The 15601-nt window shown below is 44.8% G+C and overlaps 1 protein-coding gene across 1 annotated transcript in view; it reads right to left on the reverse strand.

The window, feature by feature from the left end:
- BEND7 (BEN domain containing 7) overlaps positions 1-3908 on the reverse strand; it is a gene marked incomplete at its 3' end in the record, with an annotated part of 47390 nt that extends 43482 nt beyond the window's left edge. Inside the window, exon 1 of the mRNA XM_080353361.1 lies at positions 3647-3908. Within this exon, the coding sequence (XP_080209487.1) occupies positions 3647-3707 (61 nt within the window). The 5' untranslated portion in view covers positions 3708-3908. The remainder of the gene's footprint in view (positions 1-3646) is intronic.
- Positions 3909-15601: the final 11693 nt, after the last annotated feature.

Raw genomic sequence — 15601 nt, forward strand, 5'->3', positions numbered from 1 at the left:
GTATCAGCACCTCTTAAAAAAACTTTGCTCACACAGGAGAGACTCAGCTCAAGTATTTCACAGATTTTAAGGAATAGCTACGCCTGCCCTAAATTACGGTGTTCATTTTCACAGCAAATTATCCCACCAGATGCCAATTATCTGGCTTCTTGCTTTACAGATGGAAAGCTGATTTATAATGAAAACTTTACCTTTCCAGAGACTAAGGGGAAACTTTCAAACTTGAACTCAATCAGAACACCAGCAGCGTAAGTTAGGGCTGCATCGTTCCGCTGTACTGACTCATCTTGGTGTCACTGGCCTCCGAATTTTGCAGAAAGGAGGATCAGGGACACCTTAGGATGTTCACCTATAGAAACCAGCATCTGTGATGACCCTAAGAATAAACATTAGCATCTCTTATTCAGAGACATTACGCGATTAAAAAAAATACAAATAAAAAAATATCACCATTGAATTTCTATTTCAAATAAAAGAATATTTTTTGCAAAGGTTTCTGCCATAATCCCAGGCAGGTGTTCAGTAAAACCAGAGCTTTGCTTACATGTGTGTACAGAGGGAATAGTAAGTCCAAGGAACAAAAAAATGTCTACAGGCAGCTCTCCTGGATGCTATTTCTGACTCTGCTACTGGCACACACTTCGTCCTTCGGCAAATCGCTCAAGATTGAACAATATATTCAGTGTCTAGAAACAGCCATCTCCCCACCTAACTCCTTAATGCCCTCCCAGTTCCCAACACTCTCAGCTACTCCCTCCCTAAACTGGTTTTTGTGTTTACCCGCCTCACAAAAAGCGGGGTAGAGATTAATTCACGGAAAAGCACTTTTGGGGATTCACTTAAAAGGCAGAATAGAAACAGAGGGTGGCACAAGCTGCTCCTCCTCCCATGAGCAGCACACCTGCACCTCTGACAAAACAGCCACAGGATCAGAAAGGTCTCCTGGAAGCCAAACTTTTTTTATGTGCTGTTTATTTGTACAGCACGACTGTCTCGAGGGCACAAGAGGAGGAACAACCCAGTAAGTAAACTAGAATCAAGCCTGACACAGCGACGCAAAAGAAAGAAAAGGGGCTGGAAAGAAAATGAGAGGAAAAAAAAACCCACAACAGGGAGCTGGAGGGGTCAGCAATGAGGTGCTACAAGAAGGGTTCATCTGCCTTCCAAGCACACCCAGCAAGTGAAATGGTTAAAGGTGAAGTTTGAGATACAAAGTTGAGGAAGCAAAGGCTCCTTTCACAAGGCTAAAACTATGGGATTTGTGCCGACTGCCTTCCGTGGTCATCAGACGTCCTGTTGAGGAGGGGAGTGATGGAGTGGCTTGGTGGGCACCAGGTGTCCAGCCAAGGTCAACCCACCACATTCTGCATTTCCATCCTCCCAAGGGTGTCTGAGACCTGCTGGGAGTATGTGGAGACCATAAATTAAATGACTTGCAGACTCACGGTCTTTAGATATATACATTACATGTGGTTTCTTCTCAAGGCACTTCCCTCTGTACCTTCTGATCTACAACTGCTGCCTTGAAGTCACCACATTTCACCCCCAAGGCAGCTGGCTTTTAGTGCAGGAATGCACTTCCTCTTGATTATTGATCATCTCAATAAGGTGCTCTGAAGTTTTTCGGGGGACAGAACAAGCAGTGTGGGCACACATCACTAACAGATGGTGTGTTACCAACAAATCGACACACTGCACACGTTTATCTTCGCTTCTCTTCTTCTGCCTCAGATGTTACAGTCCAGGCACTGCAAAATCCATATCAATTTCACAACAGTAAACACTAAACTGTGACATTACGGAATGACTCCAAGCAAGAGGCAAAGGCCAATTACAAGAGACAACTATTTATACATAATTATCTTTCTAATCAACTGTGATAGAAGAAGAGTATGCCAGTGCAGACACACATGCAAAATGTGATTTTCATCTCCACTCTCAAAGTACAAAGATATAATTTTATCTCTAGGATGTGTTTTCAGTGTAGTTTTCTATTTGACTTTCCAGGTCCAAAAAGAGACCCCAGATAAAATAAGAATTACCAATAATTTTCCATCATAACTGAATTTACCTATTAAAACAAGGGTAAATAGATACTGCCTTATACAGTGAGGCATACCTAAGACTGTAAGAACGGCAACCGAGAATGTGCAAAACAGTCATCTACTTCTGATAGCACACATATTCTTTCTACAGCTCCACTAAGACAGAAATAAAACCAAGTCCTCAATTGCAGTTTTGCTTTTCCACATGTTTCACTTTCACCCCCCCCAGGCTCCAGCCTAGTTCTGTAATAACTCTGCCTCCGAGCCGGGAGCATGTTCGATATCAAAACCCCACAAACCAAAGCTGCTCTCCACAAAAATCAAACCCCTCGATCGGTTTGCTAATGCATACAGACATGCAACATGTCTCAGACAGGTCTGACAAGTCACTGCCCCTCTAGTTTTTAAACAGGGAGTATGTGCAGGGAACCAGACCCCCCTATGACAATACAGTAGTCACTAATTTACTATTCCTACCAAAGGAGTTTATTTCCATCTCTCAATTTCTTCGCGTGGGACATGATTTTGCCAAGCGCCTGCAAAGACATCGCTCTCCAGCCAGCGAGTCATAACACTCGCATGTGTGTGTCCCCCATTTCCCAAGTGTGACATTACACCCAAGCAGTCACCTGCCTTGAACTTGGCATGCAGGACACACACGGCGCTTCATGGAGACATTCCCGGCCAACACTTGGAAACACAAAAGGAAAAGAGATCTCAAGTCAAACCCACCAGTGCAAAAAGATCTCATCGGCCAGAGAAGGGGTAAAACACACAACAAAATAAATCCCTATGGCTGGGAAATCCACCTGTTAAAATGCCCAGTAGCGCCTGTGTCTTTTTTTCTAATTAAAGAAAAAGCCCAACAAGAAGACTGAAACAGAGAGCTGTGCTTCTTCCCTGACATGAATCCAAATATTTCTCCCCACGATCCCTTTCCAAATATCCTCTTTTCCAAAAGCAAACACACCCCGAACGAACAAGTTACACGCCAGCGGCTCTCCCCTGCCCACAGACAATTAATTAGCTGCGTGGATTTTTAATAAAGCAACCTCTATTCGGCTCTCCTTTGAAATACGCGGATGTACGCAGCCAAGGGGAGGAAAAAAAGAAAAACCCACCCAAAACACAATAAATCCACAGGAGTTGAATACTAAGAAGGTCCGTTGCTGCTCAAGTGTCATTATTTTCTGCTCGCTTCCCCATTTTCCTCGTTTCTCCCCCCCAACCCAAGGAGGATTTACCACGAAACATGACCCAACTTTATTTTGTGCAAGATCTGCCTGGAAAAAAAAATAATATAACAGGTCCACCTTTCTGAAGGGGGGTGTGTGTGTGTGTTTTTGCGACAACATGAAACACACATTAAAAAAAAAAAAAGAGAGAGAGAAAAAGGAGGGGGGGGGATAGAAGAAATAAATAAAAGGCGTGCAATGGTTTCGGGGAGTTGAAGCGGAGGATTGCGGAGTTAAATAACAGAGCCGGGGAGGGAGAGGCGGCCGGGGGGAGCGGCAGCCCGGGCGTTTCGTAACCCCCCGATCCCCCCGGGGCAAAACTCGGGGCTGCCCCCGGCCAGGGAACAAAGCCCCCACCGCCCTTACCTTCGTTGATCAGTTTAAAGCTTTGGGATTTCCTGCTTCTCTTCCTCTGGGTGAACTCCATGGTGCGGGCAGGAAGGAGCGGTGGCAGGACCAAGGTCCGTCTCTTTAATCAGCAAAAAAAAACCCAACCAAAACCACGCGGGGGTTGGGGAGACGGCGGCTGAATAAAAAGGATCCGGGACAAGTTGGCTCCCCCGTCACCTCCCGCCCTAAAGTTTGAGGGGAAAGCGGGGGATGCCCCGCGGGGGCGATGCCGCCCAGCGCCGCCGCCTTCCCCCCCGCGCCGGCTGCGCGGCCGCGGCCCCGGCGGCGAAGGGCGGCCCGCAATGGCTCGCCGCCGGCTCCGGGACCGCGGTGCCACCTGCTGGGGAAGGCGGCGCGCAGCCCGGCGGCGGTTCCGCCAAGCCCCGGCCGTAAGCCGCCACCCCGGGGCCGGCCCGTCGCCACCACGACACGCCGGGGGGGACGGGGCGGCGGTGATGGCGGGGGGGTGGCGGGGTAGGAGGGAGAGGGGCTGAGAGGGCAGCGCCATTTTGTGTCCCCCCTCCCGCCGCTTCCGCCCCCCGCACACCCCTCCCGCCCACCTCACGGGCACTCGGCGCTCCCCCTGCCGTGCCCCGCCGCCGACACACGTTCCCCTGCCCGCCCCCCGGGACGCCGCTGCGGCTCCCCGGGCGAGCAGGGGGGGTGCCCGGCCGGGAGGGAGCGGCGGCCTCTCAGCGCGGCCTTGCGCCGCCGCCGGGCGCTGGGGCCGCTCCGCTGCCTGCGGGCCCTGAGGGGCTGAGGGGACGCAACGCTTCGTGTTTGGCGGGAGCGGAGACGCTCCCCGAACCGAGGTCCGGCGGGGATGGGGTTGAACTTGGCGGCGTGGGGAAAGTGAGGTGAGACCGAGGAGCGGGGCTCGGCCGGTGCCAACAGCCGCTTGTGCCGGTGGTTTACAGTAATTACCACCCGCTTGTGGCGCGGACCGAGGCCCGGAGGAGCGCGCTGGGCTGAGGGATGCTGCGCTTCCACCGGATCCGCCAAACGTGGATCAGCTTTAGCAAGAGGAGAAGACTCTCAGTCTTCCAGATGAATGAGATTTTAGCACGTCTGGCAGCCCCTCTCCTGGTCCCCTCGGCCGCACAGGTGGCCCAGACACATCTGACATTAGCGCTGTGATTTATTCACCGCTCCACGCCTTGGGCCGGACTTCCAGTTCACTTAACTGCGCTAAGTCTGTTCCTGGCGTAGCGTTTTTCTTACTTAGTCAAGAGTGCTTGTGCCTAAATTAGTTTGTGGTGTGTAAGGAGCCATGGCAAGATAATAGTTTCTTGCATGGCGTACCTTTTTTATTTCTTTTTATTTCTTTTACAGTCAAGAGGAAGGACCCAGGATTTTACAGTTATGACTACAGATAACTGCAAACACAGCTCCAGATCGTCATCTTGTGTTTTAAGCGTAGTCAGGCTTTGTTATGACAAGGAGAAGAGTATGTGATACTTGCGTACGCCTACTCTAACAGATGCAAATGCGGATTTTTCCCTTGGCCTCGTCAGGGTACCCAGGAGAATCCCATTGGCTCCAGTGATATTGACTGACCCTCTCGCATGGAATAAGGAAATAAAATTAGTAAGGGGAAAGCAAATTGAATATTGACCATGTCAATTTGTATCCTAACTGTGAGCGCAGACAAAGTCAGACCCGAATTCTCTTGTGCAAGGTGCTGTCCAAACAATACACAGACAATACACCCGGTTCCAGAAAATCAGGAAATAGGCTTAATGGTGAAGCAATATCAGAAAAAAATGGTGAAGCAAAATCAGGAAATAGGCTTAATGGGGAAGCAATATCAGAAAATATGTTTAATGGTAAAATTTATTAGACTCTGGAAAATTAAATTCATGAGGGAGGTTATGGAAACCTCACAGATTGGGTAAGGGTGTAATTTTCTATTAAATTGCTAAGTGGAAAATCCCAGAGGCAATCAATATGCTACTTCTGGAATTTTCCTAAACTTCACTATAAGACTTTGTGAAAGGAAACTGGGCTAACGTACTATTTAAAATCCTGCATTATATATTTTTGGGAGGATGCTGAAGCAGCAAAGGTAGATGGATGTCATATGCTGCTTGCGAAGTTGTGTGGGTCCAATTAATCGCTGGTACAGCGCAGTGAAGCCAAATCTGAAATGCAGCAGCAGTGTGTCTAAATTTTGTGTACAAAACCAGTATTTTCACTTCTTTTTTTCTTCCCCATCCCAAACCAGTTTGCTGATTCCTGTCTGCAAGCATTATTTACAAGACTTGGACTGTTGCTGAAACTGCTGTGTTTGACTCCCATCCTTCCTGGGACAATAGGAGAATTTTTATAAAGCATAAGGCCTTTATTTTCTGTTCAACTCACATGATAGGCTTTATCCTGCATTTACCAAAGGAATGTGCTACAAAAGTAAAAAAAGTATTTTCTGTTTTCCTCTGTTGCTCGATTTTGTGAAACATATTGGAGCATAATTTATGAAAAAATGATGGCAGTGTTTTATCAACTGCTGTCTTTCTCCTTTCAGTTCTTCCTTCTCTGTGTTGGATTTTTTTTTTTTTGCTTAAAGGGACACTCATGATTCAAAATCACATTTCAGTCTGGATGCTGCACGCTGCAGTTTTAAGTAACATTTTATGGGAGTTAACACATCCCCTTTTTTGTTAGTATGTATCGTTTTGCTTCTTGTGAATTAAAGAGATTCACTCTTTTCTACATGCACAATGAGCCTGATCCTTCAAACGCACCTAATTATGGTTATCCAAAGGAGTAAATATGTACATTTTCATTTATGAAAGTATTAGCCAGTTTGGATACCTGGGCCCTGATCCTCTCGTCTGCATAGAAGTGAATTAGAAACTAGGACAAGGTGACTTTAGGTCAAAGTCTTCACACAACATGGAGGAGGATCCCGTAGCTGAAACTCCAAGCTTTCCATCTTTTATACCGCTGAAGTTTCTCAGCCACGACTTAGGAAAAAACTACTCCAAGAGTAAAAAAACTCCCATGTACAGTAAGTCGTGAGGCTGTTCTGGGGAGTTTCGGGGTGGGTTATCCTACATCTGCTCCTTTGTGACTGGCCACCATGGCGTTATTGGAGCTGGAGAAACCCTGAGATGAAAGTCGTCTTTATTCCCTTAGAATGGTGCCTTGTGTCACCCCGGTCGCCGGCTGCGGCAGCCAAGTCACTTGGGATGAAGCGCTCCGGCTCCCAGGCGCAATCAGCTTTTAATTTCATCTTGCATTTCAGTTCCTGTCTCAGTATCGGATTGTTATTATTACATATCAAATACCCATAGTTCCTTTTGTGTTTTTTTTTCTGGTGAAAATATGGAAAATTCAGAGCATTTTGTATATATTCATGCATAGTCGCAAAGTATTTCCTCTATCAAACCATTTATAATATGTTTTTCAAAACACCATGAAATTAGCCAACTAAGTAAGGGCTTTATCTTACAACATATTCCAGGTCAATGTGATTATCCCCGACTATTTCCGAGTTACCATTTTATTATGCCACAAATTACTTTCAAAATATCCCCTCCCCCTTTTATCTGATGGTAATTTTCCCAATAATTTTCTGGTTGTGTAAATGCCTTTTTTTAATTTCAGATGCTAGATCATGAGCTAACCAATTAAATATAAATAATCTAGTAACACTTCAGTATTAACAGCAGCAGTTCTCTTCATGTCAGGATGTCCCAAACTTTTTCTTTGCTTCCAGTCTCACAGTTGTGTCCCGTTAATTACAGTATTTTGATTACTATTCAGAAATGATGGTGTCGGTCAAAGCAGACTGAAGAATTCTAGAGCTGAGGAGAATGATATGGGTGTACTAAGAGCTCCTTCAGCTTTTCAGTTGGAAAAGTTATACTGGAAAAGAGTTTTACAAAGTTGATGATTTGATCTGAGGCTTTAAGTGTAATGTCAAGGAATCCATGCGAGGCCGGGTGAAGCGGGACCAGCTGCCGACTGTCATATTATTAATGATAACACTGTGATTTTTTCTCATCTCAGAGCCTGGAAAAGTTCAGTGTGGTGTTAAGAAGCAGGAGAAGGGTGAAGAGGTAAATCAGAGATCAGGAGCTGCGCAGGTGACAGGTTAATAGGTTAGCTCTTTTCGTTAATTATGTGTAATGAATGTTGTTGAGGGTTTTATAAACTGTGGTAACGTTTTTCCCTTGCAGGCTTCCAGGGATGTTTTTGTGGTAATACAAAATATGTAGGCAGTGCTTTTTCCCAGCTCCCAACTTGACAATGGGTCTTGTTGATTCTGTCCTGTCTTGCCACAAACCGTCCTTTGCAGGGGGTTTCATGTTGGTGTATCCAAGGATTGGGGCATTTCTGGATGTCTGAAGCTAGGAGTGGAGTTTAACTGGTTTTCTGAGCTCTCTTAACTTCTTATTTCGGTTCCACCACTTGACACTTTCTTATGCCTCCATCCTGACGCTCTTTTCACTTTGGAACACTATTTTGAAACGGCTTCTTGTCCATTCTGCTGCTTGTTAATCTTCCTCATACAAATTTAAAAGGAAAAGCTACAGGACAGACCAATGTTTTCATCTGTTTGCAAGCTCAGGGAGACCAAAACATTCCAGAACTGTTTCAACAATGAAGAATATAACTGAATCTGTATACAAAGTGTTCTTTGTGTGTGTTGTTACAAACCCTCTGTATATTTCTGTATCGGAATGCAAACCCCATTTCGACTGTAAGGCCAGGCTTTTCCTCCTCTCTGTCATTTTATGTGCAGCTTGGACTAAGACTGCAAGGGAGGGCAGATCAGGCTAAGAGTCAAAGTGTGATGGTCATCCATTCTGATGAAATATTTGTAGGATAATTGGATAGTAAGATATTAACTCTTCCCTAGGACAAACCAGTTTTTGGATTTGAATTCTGGGAGGAGTGAGTGGAGAGACCGGGGTGTATGAGCAATGGATGTGGTTGGAGGATAAATAAGAAAAGGCCTCAACAATACTTTTCTGAAAGCTAATGTGGAAGAATAAAAACCAGTCTGCCCACATATGTGCACATCCTGAGCTTCTCTGCAATGTGGAGAAATCACAAGCTCCACAAATTTGGCCCCTGCCTCCCACTTACAACCCAAGATGCCTTGAGGGAACTGAGTGCAATGTGACTGGGGCTTGTTATTTTGCCTCGAACTTTGGGTTGTGTGCTACATAAAGAGTAACAGTGCTTAGAAATCTTGAGTCTGGAGGTGTCTTTACATCATTACCACCTCCATCTAAAGACATGAAGTGTAAAGCCAGGCTGGCACTCTAGGAGAGGCATGTTTGAGCTTTGGCTAATTCAGGAGTGGATGTTAGTCGTGGCAGCCTGAGCACAGCTCGGGTAAGTGGTCCCATTCCTGCTGAATGCTACAGGCACGAACCACAGCAAGCTCAGCTCAGGGTCCAGCAGCCCAGTGAAAGCCCTGGTAGGACAAGTTCAAAGATGGTTACACTCCTAATCACACCAACATTTTTGTGCCATCAGTCGCAGCAGCTGACGGCAGATGTAAGAGTGCAGCCATGGCAAGAGTCAGGAGCTACGGATGGAAAGTGAATGCAGAATCAGCTGCAGAACAATAGCATTTAGCAATGTTCGACAGCTCCTCGAGGCTGCGGGATGAAGCAGCCCAGACAACAGCCATCCTGCTGTAAGTCCTGACTGAGACTGATGTGGGGACATTAGACTGTGCCTCCCCAGCCCAGCCTTCTCGCCGTTTCCAGCTTGCAATCTCTGCCTCCATTCTGCCTTGATCCTCTGCCGTTTCTCCTGCCACACATTAGTAAATGCACTTGCACTAAAATCGACGGGAGTTTGAAAACTAGAAGTAATGTGTGCTTTGGTATGCTACTAATCCACTTATTTGGATCCTCTTAGTGCTCCTCTGGGCTGCCCTGATCCTCTCTATCAGCCCACCCAGCTGCTCTGATCTGCTCTCTAAACTTCTGCCGTGGCTATATTAGCATCCCTGTCAACTTGCAGGGCTGCTGCCTCGATACCTTCAATCCCCTCTCCCAATAAGAGTCTCTCTACTAAATTATAATCCTTGTAGCTCAGAATACTGATGCAAGCTAAAATAAATTCATGAAAAGTTGCTGCGGCTCCTACTAAGATGCTCTATTTCCCTAAATGTTTTCAAACAGTACTTACATTTCAGGCTGGAGAAATAGCTTAAGACACGTTCATAACCACCTGCCTGCTTTTCAGTTCTAAAAAAATGAAATTTCATTGCAAGATACAATGTGGTTCGGAATCTACTCACACATGCACTTTTAAAAGGCAGATTATGTGAATTTAATATCTGTGTCAGGCTGGAGACTGACAACACTCGAAAATGATGCTTTTATTCCGCAGGAAGACACATGCAGCAGCATTTTCAATAATGTGCCCCTCTGTGGATTTACCCTCAGAGATGTGTAGATATCGAAGACTCCATCACCCATTCAATCCATGACCTCTCTGCTGAGGCAGCTGATGCACCTGAATGGGTATTTTCTCAGAGATGAACACATACTGAAGGGGTCAAAATGACAACAAAGAAGTATCATCATTTAATAACAACTTCAAGAGATTTCTTGTCTGGGTTGAATGGAAGCTAATGAACTCAGACGTGCAAGGCGCTCAACCATTTATCTTCTGTATGCTTAAAAATAGAAGAAAAATAGATGTATTTATGAGCTTTTCTACCATCCAATGAGATCTATTTGGCACTGGGAGACGGGGAGTCTGTTATGTTTATTCACTTATAATTTGAATACAGCTAAAATGTCTCAAAAATGATGGTTGTGAAGTATGGACCTTGCTTTGGGGGAGGTTGAGGAGAGAGGCAATTGTATGGATCTTAATGCACAGAATTCGAGAAACCAGTCTGCATTTGCAGGGATTAGTCCTGTTACTTCATCTTGCCCAGAAAGAGTTTGCTGCTTGGATATCTGTATTGCTGACTGATGCTGGGAGTAAATATGTTCTCCGCTTAACATGGTTTGCCCTGTACTGCTGAAGTGCTAGAAAGAACATCTACAGAAATATCAGCAACATAAAAAAAGCATGATCATTTTCCTGCTAGGTGTTTTCAATTCTTTAACAGTCACAAATGGCCACTGCTGTCAAAAAAGCACGGTCTCCCTAGCGACACCTCGGGACTGATTCATTCGGGGCTCTGCTGACACAGTGCTGTAAGCTGAGTTATCAATATTGTTTCCTGGAACAACACATTTTCCTCCGATACCTCCTGTACCAGCCAGTTTGACGATAATTAGCTGTTCTTAAATGTAAAGCTTTTTAGAAGCAACAATACATTTTTACACCACCTCAGTTTTACAGGTCATAAAGCTGCTGGGATAGGAATTGACCTCAGCATCCTTTAGGAAACCTAAACAATTCACCTAAATATTCCTTGATCAAAACCAGAGGATAGTTATCATTCAAACAGTTATTTCAAGCATTTTTTTCTAAAAGCCACACTAGCCTTACTAACCAGTAAAATCTGTATGGATGTCGCTACTTTCCAAAGTATTTTAACAGTGCCCTACAATGGTCTGTCCTGGCAGACAGGAACTACAGGGGTTGACGTAGCACAAGAACTAATTGAGCAATGCTTTAAAAAGGCAAAACAAACCAAATTAAAATGCAACCCGCTTCTTTTACCCCTAACAATGCATGGATGTAATACACTTTTGAAGACTTATGTTTGTTAGAAATGCTGGGAAGTTTTTTTTCTGCCATTGCCTCACCTGGAGCTTTTCTTGTGTTTTCCAGTGGCTTTTGGACACCCGTGGTAGAGCACTGGCCCCCACTTCTTCCTTGATCTTTCCTCTGTGCTACTGTTTCTGCAGTTCTGAAAGGTAAATAAGAAATAGCAAGCCTAGTGACTGGCTTATATTCACTAAATTAAGGAGATGGGCACATCCCAAATGAAAGAATTGTGGGGAAGTGCAGTTTGCAAACCTTCGCAGAAGCGCTAAGAACCTGCTTAGAAAAAAGTTGTCATGCATGTGGATGTGACAAGCCAGAGATACCTGGAAACAAAGAAAATGTGGAGGCAAAGAAAGGGCAACTGGATGAGTTCACCCCTCCCAAAAAGTTAAGGATTACTTTAATAAATGAAGAAAAGAGCAAGACTGGATGTGGAGCTCCCTTTGCCAGAAGTAGACATATTTAATCATGGTGTAAAGGCAATTTTATCAAAGGTCTTTTTTGTTATAGCATTTTGAAAAAGAATAAGAGGAACCATGTACTTATCTGAAAAAGGTTTCCAAGAGTGATCTGTGCCATGCGTTACGTGAAATGACTTCTTTTGCAACCTTGGTCAGCTGTAAGGCATCAGTTCTGCCTCCTGTACGTTAAGTGAAGGCACCGGCTGAGCTGGGATTTTCCGCTGGTTTCCTATCAAATAGAAAAGTGAAACTGGATCCTCATAAAGTATTGAATACAACCTGAAAAAAAACTAAACATAAACCAAATACAACAACAGAGTGCAGCCATAATCATGCTGATCAGTTTTACACTTTGGCAAATAGATGACATCTGGGTTGTTTTGAGTGAAATGGCATATTTCTGAACTGCCTTCAATAATCTTCCTGTAAGTTGACAGTTGTCTTGCAGCAGATAAAGCTGAGCAATCACTTAATCATCAATACATTTGAATGAAACACCTCGTGTATGTTTTAAGCTTGTATTTCTATTACTTACAAGTCTCTTACGAATGTTCCAAGATTTGGAGTAACTTGTAGATTTCCCTTTTCAGTCTTGATTTTATATGGAAAGTTGTGAAGTGAATTACTTCAAAGCAGCTTTGCGGTTGACTCTGTGGGGTTGTTCCAGAGGTCTGCGGAAACCTGGATCTAGGAAAAACACGGGTAATGCTATTGCTTCCAGATCCCAGCTCAGTTGCAGTGAACTCTCGAGACTCTGCAAGTGGTTTTGGGAAAGCTTAACAGCCTGGCTAGAGCCCTGGCAGCAAATATAACATTTATTAATCACATGTGAGACAGAATAGGCAACTATCATGGTATCAAACAAGCAATATTGCCCTGAAAAGCAAAACAGAAGCAGTAGAAAACAGTCAAGCTAAGGATTTATAGCCATGATCTAATTGAGTCTAATGAGTGGAGTAACACCATATATAATGATACTTTGAAATACAGCTTGGAAAAGCACCCATTTCACGTATTAAAAATATCTTATGCACTGATGCCATCAAAAAGATCATTGCATGGATGAGGGGACAGCACAGGGAAGGAATTGTCCATTTTCATAATGCATTGCTAAGCAGTTTCCACAGTCTAAGGGCTCCTTGGAGCAGGGGAGACTTGGAGAAATCCTTCTGTGGTGCACAGGAGCTGTTTCCACAGCATGGTCCAAGGAGCGGAGCTCAAAGTGTGGTCTGTCATGTGCACCATGAGTTTGTCCGGCAAGAGATGCTCCAGATCTGCTCCCTACAACCAAGTAGCCTGTGTGAATGGAAACAAAGGATGAGAGATCCATCACAAAGCAGGCAGGGACTGTAACAAATTTCCAGCGTTGATATACCCTGGGGAAGATGTTGCGAGAAACAGAGAAGCTTTGAGCAGAGTCCAGCCGAGACCTGACCCAACCATCTCGACAATTCATGTCCTTCAGAAAATGTTGCCCTGAGCACAAGGCAAAGAGCGTTCAGATTTGCCATCCTGGAAGTCAGAGAGCAAGCCGGAATGGATCTCCTCATAAGTCATCAGTGCAAGAAAAAGAACGTACCACAACTTATTATACATCAGAAGATTTTCTGATCTCTTCAAAAAGAGAAATATCGAGAAGATGGATGACACCAAATATTTTTTCCCCCTTTCCTTCTTCAGGGAGATACTAGTGAATGCCCTCAGAACAATATAGCCAACATATAGACATATTTGCATGCATACAGCAAGTCTTTTGGGAGGGCTTGTACTTTGTAGATTGCACGTCTCTTCCACAGGACAACTCTCTTGATCACAGCAGGGATTTACATTACAGGGTGATTTGATTTGGAGGCAAGAAGAGCACAGAACCAGGAGCACTGAAGAAGAGCACCCAATCAGTCATGGAAGGTTGTGTCATCGTTAGTGAACATATTTTTGGGGTCCAGCATTAATTTCAAACCTACGTTTTACCAACATGTAGTGTTCAGCTTTCCTTGTCCATTATACCCCTTCCCGACACCTCACTGGTTTGTTTCGATTTTTATAAACCAGGAGAATTTTGGTCTAAGGTGTCACCTCACAGTAACTGCATCATTCTTGAGAGTACTGTGTGTGAGTGGCTTTCCTCCTTTGTTTTGTAACCTCTCTAACTGAGATATAATGTCAAACTGGAGCAGGAAGTGAAGCAAAGTCTAAGGTTATGTCTACACTACAGTTAATCGAGGGGGGCAGCTGGCACTCAGACACAAACATCTGGATTCATTTGCCATAAAGTCCACTACAGAATGTTCCTACAGCCTCACAATTTGTGCCCTTAGCCAAGTGTGGGCACATCCTCCCAGGCCTCTCTACTGAGACCTTGTTGGATCCTTTCTCTGCCAGTTGTGAAATAATTTCCTTTTAGAAGAACTACAAAAAAGCGTAGGAGGACTGTTCCTTCTTCCTTGTTGCATAGCAATTGTGTTCGAGCCTGAGGTAAAGAAGGGCATGATTTCCAAATATTTCTAAATCCCTCCAGCCTGGGTTTAAACAATACCTGTAAAACAACAGGCTATATTCTACAAGAAAGAACACACGACTCAGATTATCTAATCTGGGTGAAAAGCCAGTTGTGGTTGTGGCCTCCAAAATAGGTACTGGAGTGATGTAGCTTACAATGGGGAAAGGCAAAAAAATAATCTAGGGGGACCTAAAGGTGAAAAAAGCCTGACAGAGCCAGGGGGCAGAAGCTGCCGTGTGCCATAGTGTGAGGCTGGAGGAGACAGGAGTGTTGCCAACAGCCACCCTGCTCCTGTTAATAACAAAACAGAGGAGACATTCATCCATTGTTTGGTGGCCTTTGTTTCCAGCAAAGGTGTAATCTTGATGAATTTCAGCATAGTGACAGTTGACTGTTCTTACCCACATTTCAAAGCTTTTTCTGGACCTGTTGCACGTTACAAGCCACAAGATGGAAATCGCTGTACAAAACCAGATAAATAAGCAAAATAAGATTTCTTCATTTTATTATCTCTGTCACACATGCTGTATGCCTGGTGACAAGGACTAAAACTAAAAAAGGCAGTAGATATACTCCTAGGATATACACACTTGGTAGCTCGGTTCCTACAAGCTACACGAGTCCTCCTGGTCTGAAGGCAGCAGGAACCAACATCACAGTGAGTTCCCAGCACATTGTCTCAGGTGCACAGACAGCACAGGGGACAGGGAACACAAACCTTTCTCATCTCTCGGGTGATTTTTAATACCAGTACCTGGGGAAGGAGCAGGGTACTTGTGAGCGCCTTGCAATTGTACCCTACACTTTTGGTGGTGTTGCTTCACCTGAGGGCACCCTGGGGCCAGTGAAACAGTTCTGATTTCCCTTAGGGTGTTGCTAAGAGTGGTGTTGGGCTGGTGGCAGGGTGACAGCCCCACTGGGAGCAGCTGGGATCACAGCCACCCTCCCCTGGGGCAGCCACCAGCTTGTGTGGCCCGGCCCATGGGCACCTTGGGTCAGTGACCAGCTCTACAGTATCAGAGAATCATTTTGGTTGAAAAGACCCTTAAGATCAAGTCCAACTGTTAACCTACCTCTGTCATCACTAAACCATGTCCTAAGAACCTAATTTATACATCTTTTAAACCCCTCCAGGGATGGTGACTCCACCACTCCCCTGGGCAGCCTGTTCCAATGCCTGACAACCCTTTCTGTGAAAAAATGTTTCCTAATATCCAATCTGAACCTTCCTTGGTGCAACTTGAGGCCATTTCCTCTCATCTTATCCCCTGT

This window comes from Nesoenas mayeri (assembly GCF_963082525.1).
Source record: "Nesoenas mayeri genome assembly, chromosome: 1".
Classification (NCBI taxonomy): Eukaryota; Metazoa; Chordata; class Aves; order Columbiformes; family Columbidae; genus Nesoenas; species Nesoenas mayeri.